The 16,722-nt window shown below is 34.5% G+C and overlaps 1 protein-coding gene across 1 annotated transcript in view; it reads left to right on the top strand.

Moving 5' to 3' along the window:
• The window catches only part of KCNJ3 (potassium inwardly rectifying channel subfamily J member 3), a 150,402-nt gene extending 134,281 nt beyond the window's left edge, over positions 1-16,121 (top strand). Inside the window, exon 3 of the mRNA XM_047085980.1 lies at positions 15,535-16,121. Coding sequence (XP_046941936.1) covers positions 15,535-16,121 — 587 coding nt within the window. The remainder of the gene's footprint in view (positions 1-15,534) is intronic.
• Positions 16,122-16,722: the final 601 nt, after the last annotated feature.

Genomic DNA, 16,722 nt, shown 5'->3' with positions numbered 1-16,722 from the left:
TATGTTTGTTTGCTTGGAGAGAGGGAGGGAGAGAGAGTGGGAGCACTCGAGCAGCAGAGGGACAGAGAGAGAGAGGGAGAGAGAATCCCAAGCAGGCTCCACACTGTCAGGACAGAGCCAAACTTGGGGCTCCATCTCAAGAACCATAAGATCACGACCTGAGCCATGACACTAACCAGCTGAGCCACTCAGGCACCCCTGGAAACTTTGACATTAGGTGTGGGTTTTGGAAATTAGTTTAGACTTCATACAAAACAGACCTATTTCTTGCCTCCATTCATTTTGTGGAGGTAAAATATAGGTATAGCAAAATAGATGCGCCTTCTTATATGTATATGAATAGGTTAGATACTTTCTAATGCAGTGAGCAGGGTATTTGGAATATGGAAATTTGCAAACAACAAAACAGGATGTTTGTGTGACTTCTCATTTCAACCACAAAAGCAATTTTTTTAAGTAAATTTTAAACGTTGTTAAAACTTCTTTATTTATGACTTCATAAATTATAATAATCAAAATTTAGAACCTGTTGGAGAAAAAGACAGATTTGGTGGCAAATTGATACATTAGTAGTCTTTCTTTTTTCCCCCCACCATATGCATCATGGTATAAAGGCCCACCTTTATGGCATAGCGAAATGGTTGAAATGTAGCATGAGTGTAGATGAGGGCTCTTGAGATGCAGAATAGTTAACTCCAAGAACAGAAGGAACCTGGTTACATTTCTTACAAGCCAGGAGGCCATGAGCAAGTTACTTAACCTCTTAGGTACTGGCTTTTTTGTTTCAATTTACTTATTATCAGTAGATCTGATGTTTTAGAAAAGTTTTAGGCTCACAGTAACATCCTGCAGCAAGTACAGAGTTTCCATACATCCCCCAGCCCCGCAGCCCAGCCGCTGCCAGCCTCACTCACCATTAACATGGAGCCCCAGTGTGGTACGTTTGTTAGAATCAATGATCAGACATCAACACATCATTATCAATCTAAGTCCATGGTTTTACATCGGGGTTCACACTTTGTGTTGTACGTTCTAAGTTTTGACAAATGCATAATGACATGTATCTACTATTACAGTTATCATATAGAGTATTTTCACTGCCCTAAAAATCCTCAATCTGGCACCTGTTCATCCCCAAATCCTGGTAATCACTGATCTTTTTACTGTCTGCATAGTTGGATTTTCCAGAATGTTATGTAATTGGAATCATACAGTATGTAGTGTTTCAGATTGTCTTCTTTCACCTAGTAGTATGCATTTATGGTTACTTGTGTTTTTCATGGCTTAATAGCCCACTTTTTAAAATCATTGAATAATATCCATTTATACATATATAGCAGTTTGTTTATTCATTCACCAATTAAAGGACATTTTGGTTGCTTCCACTTTTGGCAAATATGAATAAAGTTGCTATAAACATTTGTGTGCAGATTTTTGTGTGGACATAAATTTTCAGCTCATTTGTGTAAATACCAAAGAGCCCAATTGCTGAATCGTATGGTAAGAATATATTTAGTTTTGTAAGAAACGGCCAAACCGTCTTCCAGAGTGGCTGTATTATTTTGCATTCCCAGCAGCAACGAGTGAGCAGTCCTGTTTTTCTGCACCCTCACCAGCATTTGCTGTTTTTGGTGTTCCCTATTTTGGCCATTTTTAATAGATATCTAGTGGTATCTCGTTATTATTTAAATTTTCAAATATATAATGACATGTAATATGGAGCATCTTTTCATATGATCAGTTGCCACCTGTATATCTTCTTTGATGAAGGGTCTGTTCATACCTTTTCCACATTTTTTAGGGACAGGTTAATCATCTGAAAAAGAAGATGGTAACTACTCCACAGGGATTTTGAGAATAAACTAATTCACTTAGATATTTTAACATAGACCCTAGAATATAGGTCCATTAAGTATTAGATGATATTCTTATGAATTATCTACATTACTTCATAATAACATGTCTGAAACAATATTCTCCCCACTCCACCCCACCAATCAGCTTCCTTTTTTCATAAAAAAAATCACTTTCTCAATTTTCTTCCTTTTCATTTGGTTTTAAATATTTCTTTCTTGACTCATCCCTTAAGTGCAGACAAATTTTTTTTCCATTTTTTTTCCTATGGAATTTTTAAATTAATAAATGAAACAATCTCAGAAGTAAGTTGGGTACTTCTCTGTCTCATATCTGAGATTAAATCATATATATATATATATATATATATATATATATATATATATACACACACACACACATATATGATTAAATATATATTTAATCATATGATTAATATATAATATAATATAATATATAATATGTATTTAATCATAACACAGTTCATGTATTTTTCAGGTCAATCACTGAAGTTATTACCTTGTTAATTTCTGAAATGTTTATTAGGCAGAGAGTGCAACTGCGTAATTAAGATTATTTCTTAATTCTTTTTATTTGTTGTGAAAAAGTGATATGTCTGAGAGTAAACATCACTAATCCAAAGTCTATTAAAATTGTTATTAAAAATGATAGGAATGCAGTTTCTTATTATGAATACCATGAAAAGTGATACCTGTGGGTATGTATGGCCACAAATGAAAGTGTCTTCTTCACCAATTATTAACTCTATCTCATGATTCCTATGTGGGCATCTGGCCAGAGAGCTTGATTTTCAGTATTCCAAGTGGATTAACTTGCCTTTTCTTCTTTCTCTCTTTCTTTCTTGTTTAGATCTTGGCCATAGTGTTTGTAATATCAATAAGCCTTTGAATATTAGACATTACCATATATTTTTTTCTTAGCATTATTTATATGATGTAAATAATTCTGTTTATAAATGAGATATATATGTATATGTATATGTATATGTATATGTATGTATATATGTATATGTATGTATATGTATGTATATGTATATGTATGTATATGTATGTATATGTATAGATGTATATATATGTATACATATATATATGTATATATATATACATATATATATACGTATATATATATATATATATATACGTATATATATATATATATGATAAAATCTCCCCCAAAGATCACCAGGTCAAATAAGAATTTTGTCTGTATACCCTGACTCTATCTTAACAGATTGCTTATAGACAGATCGTTTTTCACTTTAACACCTGGGAGAAAATCTAAGCTGTCTTGGGAGTTGAGCTATATTTTAAGATAAACTTTAGAGAGTTCAGTTATCATTTCCTTTTTGAAAATGTCAATGTTTAGGAAGTTTCTGTTTACATCTCTTACCCTATTTGCCTCAGGATTTTTATATTGTAGCTTTTTTTTTAAAGCGGTTTTCTTTTTTTTAATTAAAGCAAATTAAAATACTGTCTAAAGGTGAGAAACCGCGTGGTCTAGGGAAACTTTTTTTTTTAATTCCAGTATAATTAATGTACAGTGTTATGTTAGTTTCAGGTATACATTACCATGATTCAGGAATTATATACATTGCTCTGTGCTCATCCAATAGATGTACTCTTGATCCCCTTCATTTTTTTTAGCCATCCCCCGTCCATCTCCCCTCTGATAACCACCAGTTTGTTCTCTGTATATAAGAGTCTGGGTTTCATTTGTCTTCTTTTTTCTTTGTTCATTTGTTTTGTTTCTTAAATTCTACAGGAGTGAAATCATATGGTATTTGTCTTTATCTGACTGGCTTATTTCACTTAGGATTGTACCCTGTAGATCCACCCACACTGTGGCAGATGGCAAGATTTCATTATTTTTTATGACTGAGTAATATTCCATTTGATAATACATATGCCACTTTTTTATTCATCCATCTATCAATGGGCACTTGTGTTGCTTCCATACTTTGGCTATTGTAAATAATGCTGCAATAAACATAGGAGTGCGTATTTCTTTCCAAATTATTATTATTTTTTTCGTATTCTCTGGGTAAATACCCAGTAGTGCAATTACTGGACTATATGGTAATTCTATTTTTAATTTTTTGAAGAACCTCCTTACTGTTTTCTATAGTGGCTCTACCAGTTTGCAACCATGCACTAGGGTTCCTTTATGTCTACATCCTTGCCAACACTTGTTGTTTCTGGTGGTTTTGATTTTAGCTGTTCTGACACGTATGAGGTAGTACTACTCATATAATAAAAATTATACTTTTAATTTGCATTTCCTTGATTATTAGTGATGTTGATAGGGAAACGTTAGTACTTTCACGGTTAAACACCTGTTTTGTCATGTCAGAAATTTAAATTATTTATTAAGACTTGTATGTACATACCCAAACCAATCATTCATTTTTCTCTTAAAATACATGAGCTAAAATATCATATATTTGTAATGATTACTGTGAAGTGGCATTTTCACATCTAGAATGGAAAACAATAATAATTTCCATGAAATTATAGATATTTTATTTTTCATTTAGGTTCTATAAATAACTTAAGAACAAAAATTGGAAGGGAAATTCTCTGACTTTTCACTGCAAAGCATGGAACCATAATAACTGCTGAATTGCAAATGTTTATCCAGGCTCTGTTCTAAGCCTGCAGGCAAACAAAAAGAATTTGAATTTCTGCCAAAGAAGATGTTAAAAAATAGCTATAGTTTGATATTGAAAAAGAAGTAATAGTCTATACAAAAAGTAAGCCTCATGACTCAGGGAGAAAACAAGTTTTAGATTGTCAGGTATAAATGGATAAGGCTGCATTTTATACAGTGATCAGTTATAGTTGCATGAGGGATAGAAATTTCACCAAAAGCTTAGATTTAACTAGAGGTCAAATACTCAAGTATATCAAAATACCAGTTAATTTAATGTGGCTTAATGGTTAAATGCAAATAAAATATAACCTCTCTAGAAAATGTATTTAGACCTACATCTATTAGTGTATATTTTCACAAAAGCATAAGGAAAAACCTAACTGGATAACCAGATCATTGAATTTGATTTACGAGCAAGTGTATCTTCTTTGTGCAAGAATCATTCATACCTTGGTTTGTGAGCATAATTCGTTCCAGAAACATGGTTGTAATCCAAAGCACTTGTATATCAAAGCAAATTTTGGAACCATTGGCTCAGTTGTGATGTGACATTTGTGTCAGGTACTGCTCGTATTGTAAGACATTGCTCGCTTATCAAGTTAAAATTAGAAATGTTTGCTTGTCTTTCTTATGGAACACCCGCAGAACAAAGTTACTCGCCATCCAAGATTTTGCTGTATTTTATATGGTGATTATATATAATTTATTTTTATATTCTCTCCTGTCCCACCTTACTAACCAAAGTAAAAAGGTCTTAGTATAATTATATCCCTTGCATTTTTGCTGGCGACCCCTTCTAGTAGATCGGGCAATCTAGTAGATTACTGACCAGTGTGGAAATGCTGTATCATAAAAAAATTGACTTCCTGGAGCACCTGAGTGGCTCAGGCGGTTAAGTGTCTGACTCTTGATCTCGGCTCAGGTCATGATCTCATGATTCATGGGATGGAGCCCCACATTGGCTCTGTGCTGACAGCACGGAGCCTGCTTGGGATCCTCTCTCTCTGCCCCTCCCCAGTTTGTGCTCTCTCTCTCTCCCTCATAATAAATAAAATTTTAAAAACCAAAAAAAAGTTGTCTTCTCCAGCACTGACATTTTTGACCTTCCTATTCTTCTTGTTCCTCCACTTCTCCTACTACCTCTCCCAAAGAATGCCTTGAGCATCTAATATCTGGCACAGTGTTGGATACTAGAGATGCCAAGGTGGATAAGAGCTCCCTTAAGAAGCTTGTTCTAATCGGGGTGTCTGAGTAGCTCAGTCGGTTGAGCATCCAACTTCGGCTCAAGTCATGATCAAGTTCACGGGTTTGAGCTTTGTGTCAGGTTCTGTGCTGACAGCTCAGAGCCTGGAGTGTGCTTCGGATTCTGTGACTCCCTCTCTCTCTGCCCCTCCCCCACTCATGATCTCTCTCTCTCTCTCTCTCTCTCTCTCTCTCTCTCAAAAATAAATGAAGAATATTAAACATTTTTTTTAATTAAAAAAGAAGCTGATTCTAATCTAATCCATATCTGTAACTTCATTAATGGACAAAAAGGAACTGTGTCTTAAATTCAGGTGCAACTGGTTGTGTCTTTGCATCTGCTCTTTACTCACCGCAGAATTTGTCTTTCTTACGTGGTAGACAGGGACTGTGTAGCAAACTACTACTCATTTTTCAAGACTAGGTTTAAACATAGAGGTTGAGTGAGTTTATCCTTCATTCCATTGCCATAACACCTTGTAATTCAGCATCTTGAAGAGTACCTGGCAGAAAGGAAATGTTTGATCAATTAATAAATGTTAAGTATTATTACTGGTTGAAGTTGATTATGTATGTCATTGAGATATTTATAGTACCTGGTGGTTGAGAAACGTGGGTGTATGTGCCTGTGCACGTGCGCTTGTGTGTATATTTCAAAGACAATACATTAAAAGAGAAAAATTAGGAAAGATTTCATACATTGAGTGGCATTTAATTCAAGCCTTGAATATGAGGAATTATGTGAAGAGGTAGAGAGATGAAAGAGGCTGTTTCAAGCAGTTGAAACAGCCATGGACCAAGTAATATGCGTGGAAAACAGTAATTATTAATGAGAAAGTCATCCATCCAAAAAAATTGGAGCAGAATAGCATAGAGTTTAAAAAGGCTGACTGTGGAATTGGAGGGCTTGACATTGTGTCTCCACTACAACCATATCCTGTCATGTGACATTGGACAAGCTACTTCCCCTCCCGATACCTCAGTATTGTTATCTGTCATATGAGAAAAAGAATAGTATGGTGAAGAGAATTATAATACTCAGAAAACACTTGGGATCCAGCATATATTGTCTACTATGTGTTGTAGTTATTATTGAGAGTTTTTAAAGAGTTAAAACTAAAATGGACATTGAGGGCTAGCTTTTGAAGGAACTAGGAAGACATGCTGGTAAGTTTGGGGTTTATTCTTTATTTTTCTTTAAATTTTATTTATTTATTTTGTTTACATATCACATAATTTAAAAGCTACTAGGCCTTGCCTCCTAATACTATCATGTTAAAGGTGAGAATTTCAGCCTATATTTTAAGATGACACAAACATTCAGCCCATAACACCATATAAAGTGGTTATGAATGGCATTTTAAAGCAAAATTCTAGGAATATCTTTTTTTTTTTTTTTAATTTTTTTTTCAACGTTTATTTATTTTTGGGACAGAGAGAGACAGAGCATGAACGGGGGAGGGGCAGAGAGAGAGGGAGACACAGAATCGGAAACAGGCTCCAGGCTCTGAGCCATCAGCCCAGAGCCCGACGCGGGGCCCGAACTCCCGGACCGCGAGATCGTGACCTGGCCGAAGTCGGACGCTTAACCGACTGCGCCACCCAGGCGCCCCTAGGAATATCTTTTAAAAACAGGAAATAATCTAAACATTTAATTGTTGTAATTCATGTGCAACATTTTTTAAAAGCTGATCTGTTTGTTGCTTCAGACAATATTTTAAAAAGTTTTCTTGCCTATGATTAGAGATAATGTTCTTCAAAATAATTAAATTCCAGCATTATCTGAAAAATATTCTGTTTAAGCAAGAAAATATTACATTTTCCCTTTGAAAAACATCTTTCCTGATGTCAGTCTTATGGAGTATTTTCCAACAATAATTTGGTTCCATTTTATTTAGGTCTTGAAGGTGTTTTAGAAGCTAAAATCGTATTTTAACAAGAGAAAACTATAGAATGGATAGGTTTGGTTCTGATCCTATAATTGTCAGTGCAAAGAAACATGTTTTAATAGGTACCATAAAGAGAAAGAGATGCTGTAAGAACGGGACATTTCCTCTGTTAGGTTAAGGGAATGATAATCAGTTGAAAGTGTACTGGTCAAATTCTGTAATGCTTCTGTGTGAAGTGATAGTGGAAAGCAGAAGGTAGTCCCTTGTCAACACAGCAGAGAAGTTACTTGTATTTCTACAAGGGAAGTATTTGCTACTATAAAGTTAGGCATATTTGTGCAGAGTAGACCACATTGACAGACACAGACTTGACTCCATTTACATTGTGTGTACTAATAGGCCTTTCTTCTTATTGCAGATAAGTATAGACAACATGGTCTATAACAAATTAATAGAAACTAACAAGGCAAAAATTATTTCATTTGCTTTGAGTTGATTCTGAGAAATGGGTGATCACTAAAGAATTGAAGTATATCTAAAGTGACGTTTTAACTAATTAAAACCCCAATAATAATGATGATTGATAATAGCTAATGATTATTACCAGGTAATGTGGGAGACCCATTAAATTGATTATATCATATTCAATTATAATAACCTAATAAATTATATATTTTTATCCCTTATAACTATCCATATTTTATAGCAATTAAAGTTTAGATAATTTCAATAATATGCCTAAGATCTTACTAATACTGTGTGGTTAAAACACAGCAACCTCAAGTTCAAAGCCCGTGTTCTTTGGCTATTAATATTACCCCAATCCTCTTAAATATGTTTTTAACAGTATGACCATGAATTATCTGTCACAGTTTCTATGTGTCATTGACCCTTTACACCTGCACTTGCATTCCTGTTTGCAAATCTACCCATCTTTGTTGTTGGTTAAAAATCTATCTTCCTTTCTTTTGTTCTTCTGGAAAGTAAGAAACCTAAACTATTGAATTCGAAACTACTAAATTTCTTATTGACACTTTATTTTCTAATAAATGTACTTGGGTTTTTCTTCTTGTTTTTGTCTTTTAATCTTCTTAGGATTTTTTGACCTAGCTCAAGCGATAATAGCAAAGTGATGTCTGAGAACACATTGTAAGGCCAAGTGCTTGTAAATAATACAGGATAATATTGGGTTGAATGCATGCCAGAAACTTCTACTCTTCTCTAAAGTGAGCAGAATATGTTGAGCTTTAAAGGGATTCCATCTATTTGAAAACTGCAGTTTCTGGAAGCAATTTATATATTCTTAATAGCTTTGCAACCTATATCCCAGAGGAGCCTGATGCCATAACCTTAGTGTTATTGAACAGTGGTGGACAGAGTGTCTTTGTTTTATAAACAAGATAAAAAAAAAAATAACAAAACCCTAACATCATATACTGCCTCAGAAAGTTTAGAGTGTAAACTTGGGTTCAGCTCAGTACAACACAACAGAGAACAGGCAGAGAATGACAAGTATGCCTTATAGTTATTGTATCTTGGAGGATGGGTGAAATTTGGGGAGTACTTAAGGGAAGCAACAGCTACAGACTATTCGGTAATATTCAGAGCAATAATATAGGGCAGTCTAGGAAATTACTTGTGATACAGCACATGCTATACATGCTAAAGTTGTAAAAACCACTGCCAATTTGGGGGAAGAAAAACCAAAAATGACAAATTTAATGAATAAAAACAATATATCATTTGGCTAAAATTTTCAGTTGTGGATGTATGTATATAAATGAAACTTGTAGAGTAGTCAGATGTCCTGTATTTAGGGACTCTTCTAGAAGAAAATGAGCAATATTTATTGTACATGCAACTTATATATATATTACATAATTTCATTTAATCCTCTGTTTATCCTATGTAAAATCAAGAGAGTGGGCCTTAATTTACAGATGACGAGACTGAGGAGTAAAGAGATTTAATGGTTGTTTTCAAGTTCGCACATTAATTAGTAATGGATCAGGGATTCAAGTACATCATCAGAGCTGAGAAGAGTCAAGATAGCATGTACAATGTGCTTAGAGAGATGGTTGGCACACATAAGTTCTTATAGCAATCTTACTATTATTACCTATTATTATTACATAGCTTAATTAAAGGAGATTTTTCTCCAATTTTCCCTTTTGTATAGTGCACACATAAAAGATAGCCACTATTATAAGAGACTTCTCTCTCTCTCTCTCTCTCTCTCTCTCTCTGTCTCTCAGCAGATTCCATATTAAGGTTTAGATAAAGCTTCTGCTGTGCACAAGTTATTGATTATTTGATATTTTCTGTGTCACAACATCCAGACATTCCCCTTGGCCTGGTTATATTGTGTTTAACCATCTCACACACACCTTATATAGGGGACCATTTCTAACCAGCAGAAACAACAAAGAATCGCTGAGTTAGAGGTATTCTGAAAGTTTAATTAAGGACTTATCAAATAGCAACCCCCTTGCCCATTTTCACTTTAAAAAGCTCTCAGACTTGTTATTTGAATAAGTGTTCAATTCACTTAAAGAGGAACTTAAAGGTAGAATCAGGAAGGGGATAAGTCAAAAGTAAAAAGGTTAGACTGCATTGCCTCAATCATTTTAGATCAACACAGTGCTGGAATAAATTAAAAAGCAATCTATAGCTTTTCCATCTAAGAATTAGTGCAGGAAATAAATCCCCTTTTCACAAAATGTTTTTCATCTAAGGATCAAAAGTCCCAGCTATTTCCAGTAGCAGCATCTGTTGCTTTACCAGTTTCCACAGAGATGAGCTCGTGTTGATTTTCATCACATTTGTTCAAGCTTGGAATCTGGTTAAAATACGCAAACTGTCGCAATGCCAGTTAAGAGTTGCAATCATATAGTACCTTGTGAATAATGCCATTCACCTGCATTTATTTTGATTCAAACAGCATTTCCAATTATGAATCTAAGCATGGGTTATTTTTAAATGACTTAAAAAATGACTTAGAGTAAGAAACATAAGATAAAGTATTCTACAAGGAAGGATACTATGATACACACATGTTCTTAGGAAACATATTATCTTTACTTTAAATCTTTTCAGCTGAAATCTGTGTTTGGCTTTTTCAACACCATTTTGGGTTAACGTGTAAAAAGAAGTCTGTCAGTTGCGTGTTACCTTAGAACATTGTCTAAACTGCAGGTTGACCATCGTAGACATTTTTCTGTTTTCCACCTTCTAATACTTTAATATCATTATTCATATGTTGACTGGATATTAATATTGTAAGTTTAAACCAGATTAAAAAACTGATGTTACATACAAAAATACTGATTGAAAGAGATACATGCACCTTGATGTTTATAGCACCACTATCAACAATAGCCAAATTATGGAAAGAGCCCAAATGTTCATCAATTGAGGAATGGATAAAGAAGATGTGCTATATATATACAATGGGATATTACTCAGCCATCAAAAAGAATGAAATCATTCCATTTGCAATGATGTGGATGGAACCCGAGTATATTGTGCTAAGCGAAATAAGTCAGTCGGAGAAAGACACCATATGATTTCACTCATATCTGAAACTTAAGAAACGAAACCAATAAACATGAGAAGAAGAGACAGGCAAATCCAAAAACAGACTTTTCACTGTAGAGAAAAAAACCAAGTTACTGGAGGGGACATGGGTGGGGATAGGTTAAATGGGTGATAGACATTAAGGAGGGCATCTGCGTTGAGCACTGGGTGTTGTATGTAAGTGATGAATCACAAAATTCTACTGAATCCAATATTACACTCTATGTTAACTAACTAGAATTTAAATAAAAAACTAAAAAAAATTAAAAATGTAATGCTGTTGAATTGGAAATGTATGCATCTGTGTACCTACATCTAATGAAACTGTAAAAGAAGGAGCAGAGGAACAAACATGAGTCAAATGCAAATGTCCTTGGTATAATTACCAAAGTATTGTCATGGTTTTATTCACCTTGCTGCAGGCCTTTTTAATAATCCACCCCAAGCTTCTACACTCAGTCTCCTAAGCTATTGGAGATACACGGATGGAAACTAAGAAACTCTAATATTTGGAAATATGAGCAGTGTATCTTTTTCTAGATTTTAGAACATTTTGAATGTTTAATGGATCATTTTTCCAAAAAGAGAATTGCTATCTGATATCTAGCTATTTGTAAATTTAATTTCGCATACTGCTGATGTGGGGCAAACTAGTGATATGTCAAAACTCCCCACTTACATTAATGCATTAACACTAATTTTCAGGAAGAACAGGAAATGGAAATGATTATTACTATAGAGCAGTAAACCCAGCAGTCATTATTAAGCTTTGCCTTAAATAGCAAGTGCTGTTCTGTGCACTTGTCCAAAGCTCTCAATAGCTTTATGAGATGATGCTTCTTCTCTGCTTTGTAGAAGGGAGAACTGAATCTCAGAGAGTTTCAGGTATTTTTCACATGCTACTTAGTGGCATGAGGTAAATGATATCCAAGTAACATTGAATTGACAGCCAAATTCATAATTCATATCCAACAACAATGAGTTCAGTCTGAAAAGAAATTAGTTTAATTTCAAATAGTAGAAATAAATCTCCCCACCCTACTTTTCTGTCAAAATCCTCCACTGGCATTTGAGTAACAATGCTTATAGGTATCTTTATGTGAACAGATGCTTGAAATACCTGTTTACATTGTAGATGTCACTGTACCTTCAGCACCTTATTAGTATTCAATATCCTGTTCCCCAAAGTGAAAATTCCATAAGATTTTATTTCTTCCATGCTTCCCCACCATTTAATTTTTTTTTTTTTTTTTTTACTTTTTTTCATTGACTGCTGATAACTACCCAGGAAACAGCTCAGGATAAGTAAGCATTGCAGATCAGCAATGTGGTGTATTATAAAGATAAATAATGGGACAGAATGTTGATTTTTTGTTTCATTTCCTTTCCTTTCCCAATGTAAAAAATGTCACTAAAATGGAATGAACTAAGATGGTGATAGTAACTGGATTTTGTTTCAGTGTTTACTCTTTTGTTGTTACAAGTAACTGAACAAAGTTTATGTCTGAATTTACTTCAACTCTTAATATATACATCCATTTGTAATGACCAGAGGACAAACCTACAAACCTATGCTACACTGAGTTATATTTACTATATGCCCTTACTTCAGATAATTCTACCCACCATCAATTTTCAGTGGCATAATTTTTAAAAGTTAAAATGGGGCTGTGAAGGAAGTACTGGCACTTAACAGTAAATATATGTTTATGATTTTTTTCTTTTATTTTCTTTTGAGAGAGAGAGAGAGCACATGAGCAGGGAAAAGGGGCAGAGGGTGAGAGAGAATCTTAAGCTCCACACTCAGCATGGAGCCTGAGGCAGAGCTCAATCCCATGACCCTGGGATCATGATCTGAGCCAAAATCAAGAGTCAGATGCTCAACTGACTGAGCCACCAAGAGCCCTCTGATTTTTTTTCTTAAATTTATATTAATATCCTGGGCTGGAAAAATACATAAATTATGAGAGTGACTGCTTTGGGAGAGAAACTTAAAGGTACTTTTTTTAAAACAAATACAGGGTACTTATTTTATTTTTCATATCTTAATGGATAGGAACATGGATAGTTGTTGTGTATTATAATTTTTCATGATCTTTAAACTATTCAAAATAAAGTCAAGTAAATATATCAGGAAATACATTTTTTAATCTTTTCTGAATGATCATCTGTAAGTTTTTTTCATGAAATACGGGCTAGAAATTGAAGATACAGAATGCTACTGTGTGTATGTCTATAGTACTTACAAATTACTCTTTAAACTAATTTTGTTATCTCCATGTATAAATGTTTCTGAGGGCTATTCCTGATAAAATGTTGATTATGAAGACTGGTATTTGGCCAGTATGATTTTCACCATGACAGTTAATTTGATAGATTGTTTAGAATCGGTTCCCTAACTAAAATATTAGTGACACGATGGCAGAGTAAAAAAAACAATATCAAACCCCCCCCCCCAGAAATTAGAATAATACTGTGCTTTCTCTATAGCTTCCTAGATCTGTGCCCAAGGAAGGTCAAGATCTATTTCTCTGAGTGCTATATTTCTTATCTTTAAAATGGACATAAGAATATGTTCTTTTTAAAAAAAATGTTTATTTTGGGGAGAGAGAGAGAGAGCATGGCCTGAGCAGGAGAGGAGCAGAGGTTGGGGGGGGGGTGGACAGAGGATCTAGAGAGGGCTTTGTGCTGACAGCAGTGAGCCTGATGCGGGGCTTGAACTCATGAACCATGAGATCATGACCTGAGCCGAAGTCAGATGCTTAACCAACTGAGCCACCCCAGTGCCCCAAGAATATTTCTTATTAGGATGATCTTAAAGATTAGAAATAATAAACAGAGTGCACCTAACACAGTGCCTGAGATATGATAGGTATTTATTTTCTGCATTTGTTTCTTTAAGAAGTATCTGGAAAAGGATGGTATATAAGTGTAACAGCTGCTTCATAGCTGACAATAGTTATAAGGCAAGATTTTGTAAAGATTCCAGGAAGAAATTATCTTCAATATGGCTTTTCAATTATGTACTTATCCTTTTTCTCAGTATTGTATGTATGATCGCTAATCAAGGGAAAAGACAGAATACCCTTTATCCAAATTACTCCAGGCTTAACCCCAATAGAAATTATTTATAAAGTGACAGAGAGAGAAGAGAAATGTAAGCAGAAAGGCTGTCATTATTTGTTTAAATTATACTTATTACAGAAATGCATTTTTTAAATTTTACACTTTACTGGCCTCAAATAGAAGTCTGATAGTAAAGGTGAAAGAAGGTAGTGAATTTTGCAAGTTACAAAAAGTTCTGTCTTCTGACTGAAATAAGACTGAAGTTTGATAACACGTTTTAAATGTATTCATGTACTTCTCAGTCTTCACACTTCTAATGAATATCTGAGGTTGACTGATTTAATAGTGACCCGCTCTAAATATCTGATTTACGAAGACAACACAGTTGAGTAAATAAGAGTGGCATGATGTAAATGATATCCAAGTTAACATAATATGTAAGTAGCAACATTTTATACTTGATATCCTGCATCTGGTTTTAGAGATTCCTATAGCAGGAATAAAATTTGAAACATCACATTGACACAGATTACTGATGTTAGCATGTGGATTTCTAAGACTTGAGCAAAAGTTTATGCTGGCCTGAAAGGTCCAGAAGAATAGGACCACCATGATGACTTTTTATTACCCAAGATAAAAATATTTTCAACTTTTATTAACTTGGCAAATACTTGGGATAGTTCTCTTTGCTCTCATTTATTAAGACATTATATGACACCTTTTACATTTTTGTACATGTTACTTTATTTACCGTGCTCACAACAGTACTGTGATGCAGGTATTTCATCCTTTACAGAAGAGGGAAGTGATACTCAATGAAGTATCTTAAGTTTACACAGTGGTAAAGTTTGGATGCAAAGTTGGGTTTGTTTCATATATCACATGGCTTCTTGAGCGATAGAAATGATTTTGTGGTTTCTTCCCTTCTATCAATACGTATGTTCACATATTGATGCCATTATTACTTTTGGTTCATGGATAAAAAGCAATGAATTGTGCCTTGATATGTTGCCCCTCAAACATGTACAGTAAAAGTGCCCTGTGGTTTTCACTGGAAGAAAGTGTATGTATCAAAGCTATTAACGTATTGAAACTTCTCACGTGTTCCATTAGTCGGTTTATTTAGATAAGAGTTCAAACGTAAATAGGAAAGCAAAATGAATCCCTTCGGTCAAACTGGCATTGCATGTCCGCGCACTGTGCAGAACTTATCACAGGTTTTCTTTGTGCCCCATAGGGATGACTTGTCAAGCTCGAACATCTTACACTGAAGATGAAGTTCTTTGGGGCCATCGTTTTTTTCCCGTGATTTCCTTAGAAGAAGGGTTCTTTAAAGTTGATTACTCCCAGTTTCACGCAACATTTGAAGTCCCCACGCCACCTTATAGCGTGAAAGAACAGGAGGAAATGCTGCTTATGTCGTCCCCTTTGATAGCACCAGCCATTACTAACAGCAAAGAAAGACACAATTCTGTGGAATGCTTAGATGGACTCGACGACATGACTACAAAGCTTCCGTCTAAGCTGCAGAAAATTACTGGAAGAGAAGACTTTCCCAAAAAACTCTTGAGGATGAGTTCTACAACTTCAGAAAAAGCCTACAGCTTGGGAGATTTGCCCATGAAACTTCAACGAATAAGTTCAGTTCCTGGCAACTCAGAAGAAAAACTGGTATCTAAAACCACCAAGATGTTGTCTGATCCCATGAGCCAGTCAGTGGCTGATTTGCCACCAAAGCTTCAAAAAATGGCGGGAGGAGCAGCCAGGATGGAAGGGAATCTCCCAGCCAAATTAAGAAAAATGAACTCTGATCGATTCACATAACAAAACACCCCCGTAGGCATTATTTATTGTTTGATTTAGTAATAGTCCAATATTTGGCTGATGAGGTAATCCTCGAAGGAATCTGAAAGGTACATTTTTCCCCAGTCATATATGCATATTTGAGAACCCTTTCTTCCCAAGTATTGCCACTGTGCAGAAAGCAAAAGTTGTGTAAAGGGAGGACACCGTAAGAAAGTTCTTATTAACGGGCATGTATTATCACATCAAGCATGCAATAATGTGCAAATTTTGCATTTAGTTTTATGGCATGATTTATATATGGTATATTTATATTGTATATTCTGGAAAAATATATATATATATTTAAAGAGGTGGTACTCTTCACGACATTTCTAACATATGTATTAAACCAAACATGAGTGGATAGCTTTCAGGGCGATAAAACTATATATATGTGTGTGTATATATATATCTATATATATATATACACGTGTGTGTGTGTGTGTATATATATATATATATCTATATATACACACACACACACACACACACACATACATACGTACATATATATCTGATAAAATTGTGATGTTTTGTTCAAAGTTGTAGTTCTTGTGCATGTTTACTTTATTAGGCTAGG

The sequence above is a fragment of the Lynx rufus genome, unplaced genomic scaffold (assembly GCF_022079265.1).
Source record: "Lynx rufus isolate CCGP_SWC_20201006 ecotype Redwood Valley unplaced genomic scaffold, mLynRuf1.p SCAF_2, whole genome shotgun sequence".
NCBI classification, from domain to species: Eukaryota; Metazoa; Chordata; class Mammalia; order Carnivora; family Felidae; genus Lynx; species Lynx rufus.
This window is presented reverse-complemented; position numbering and strand designations above follow the sequence as displayed.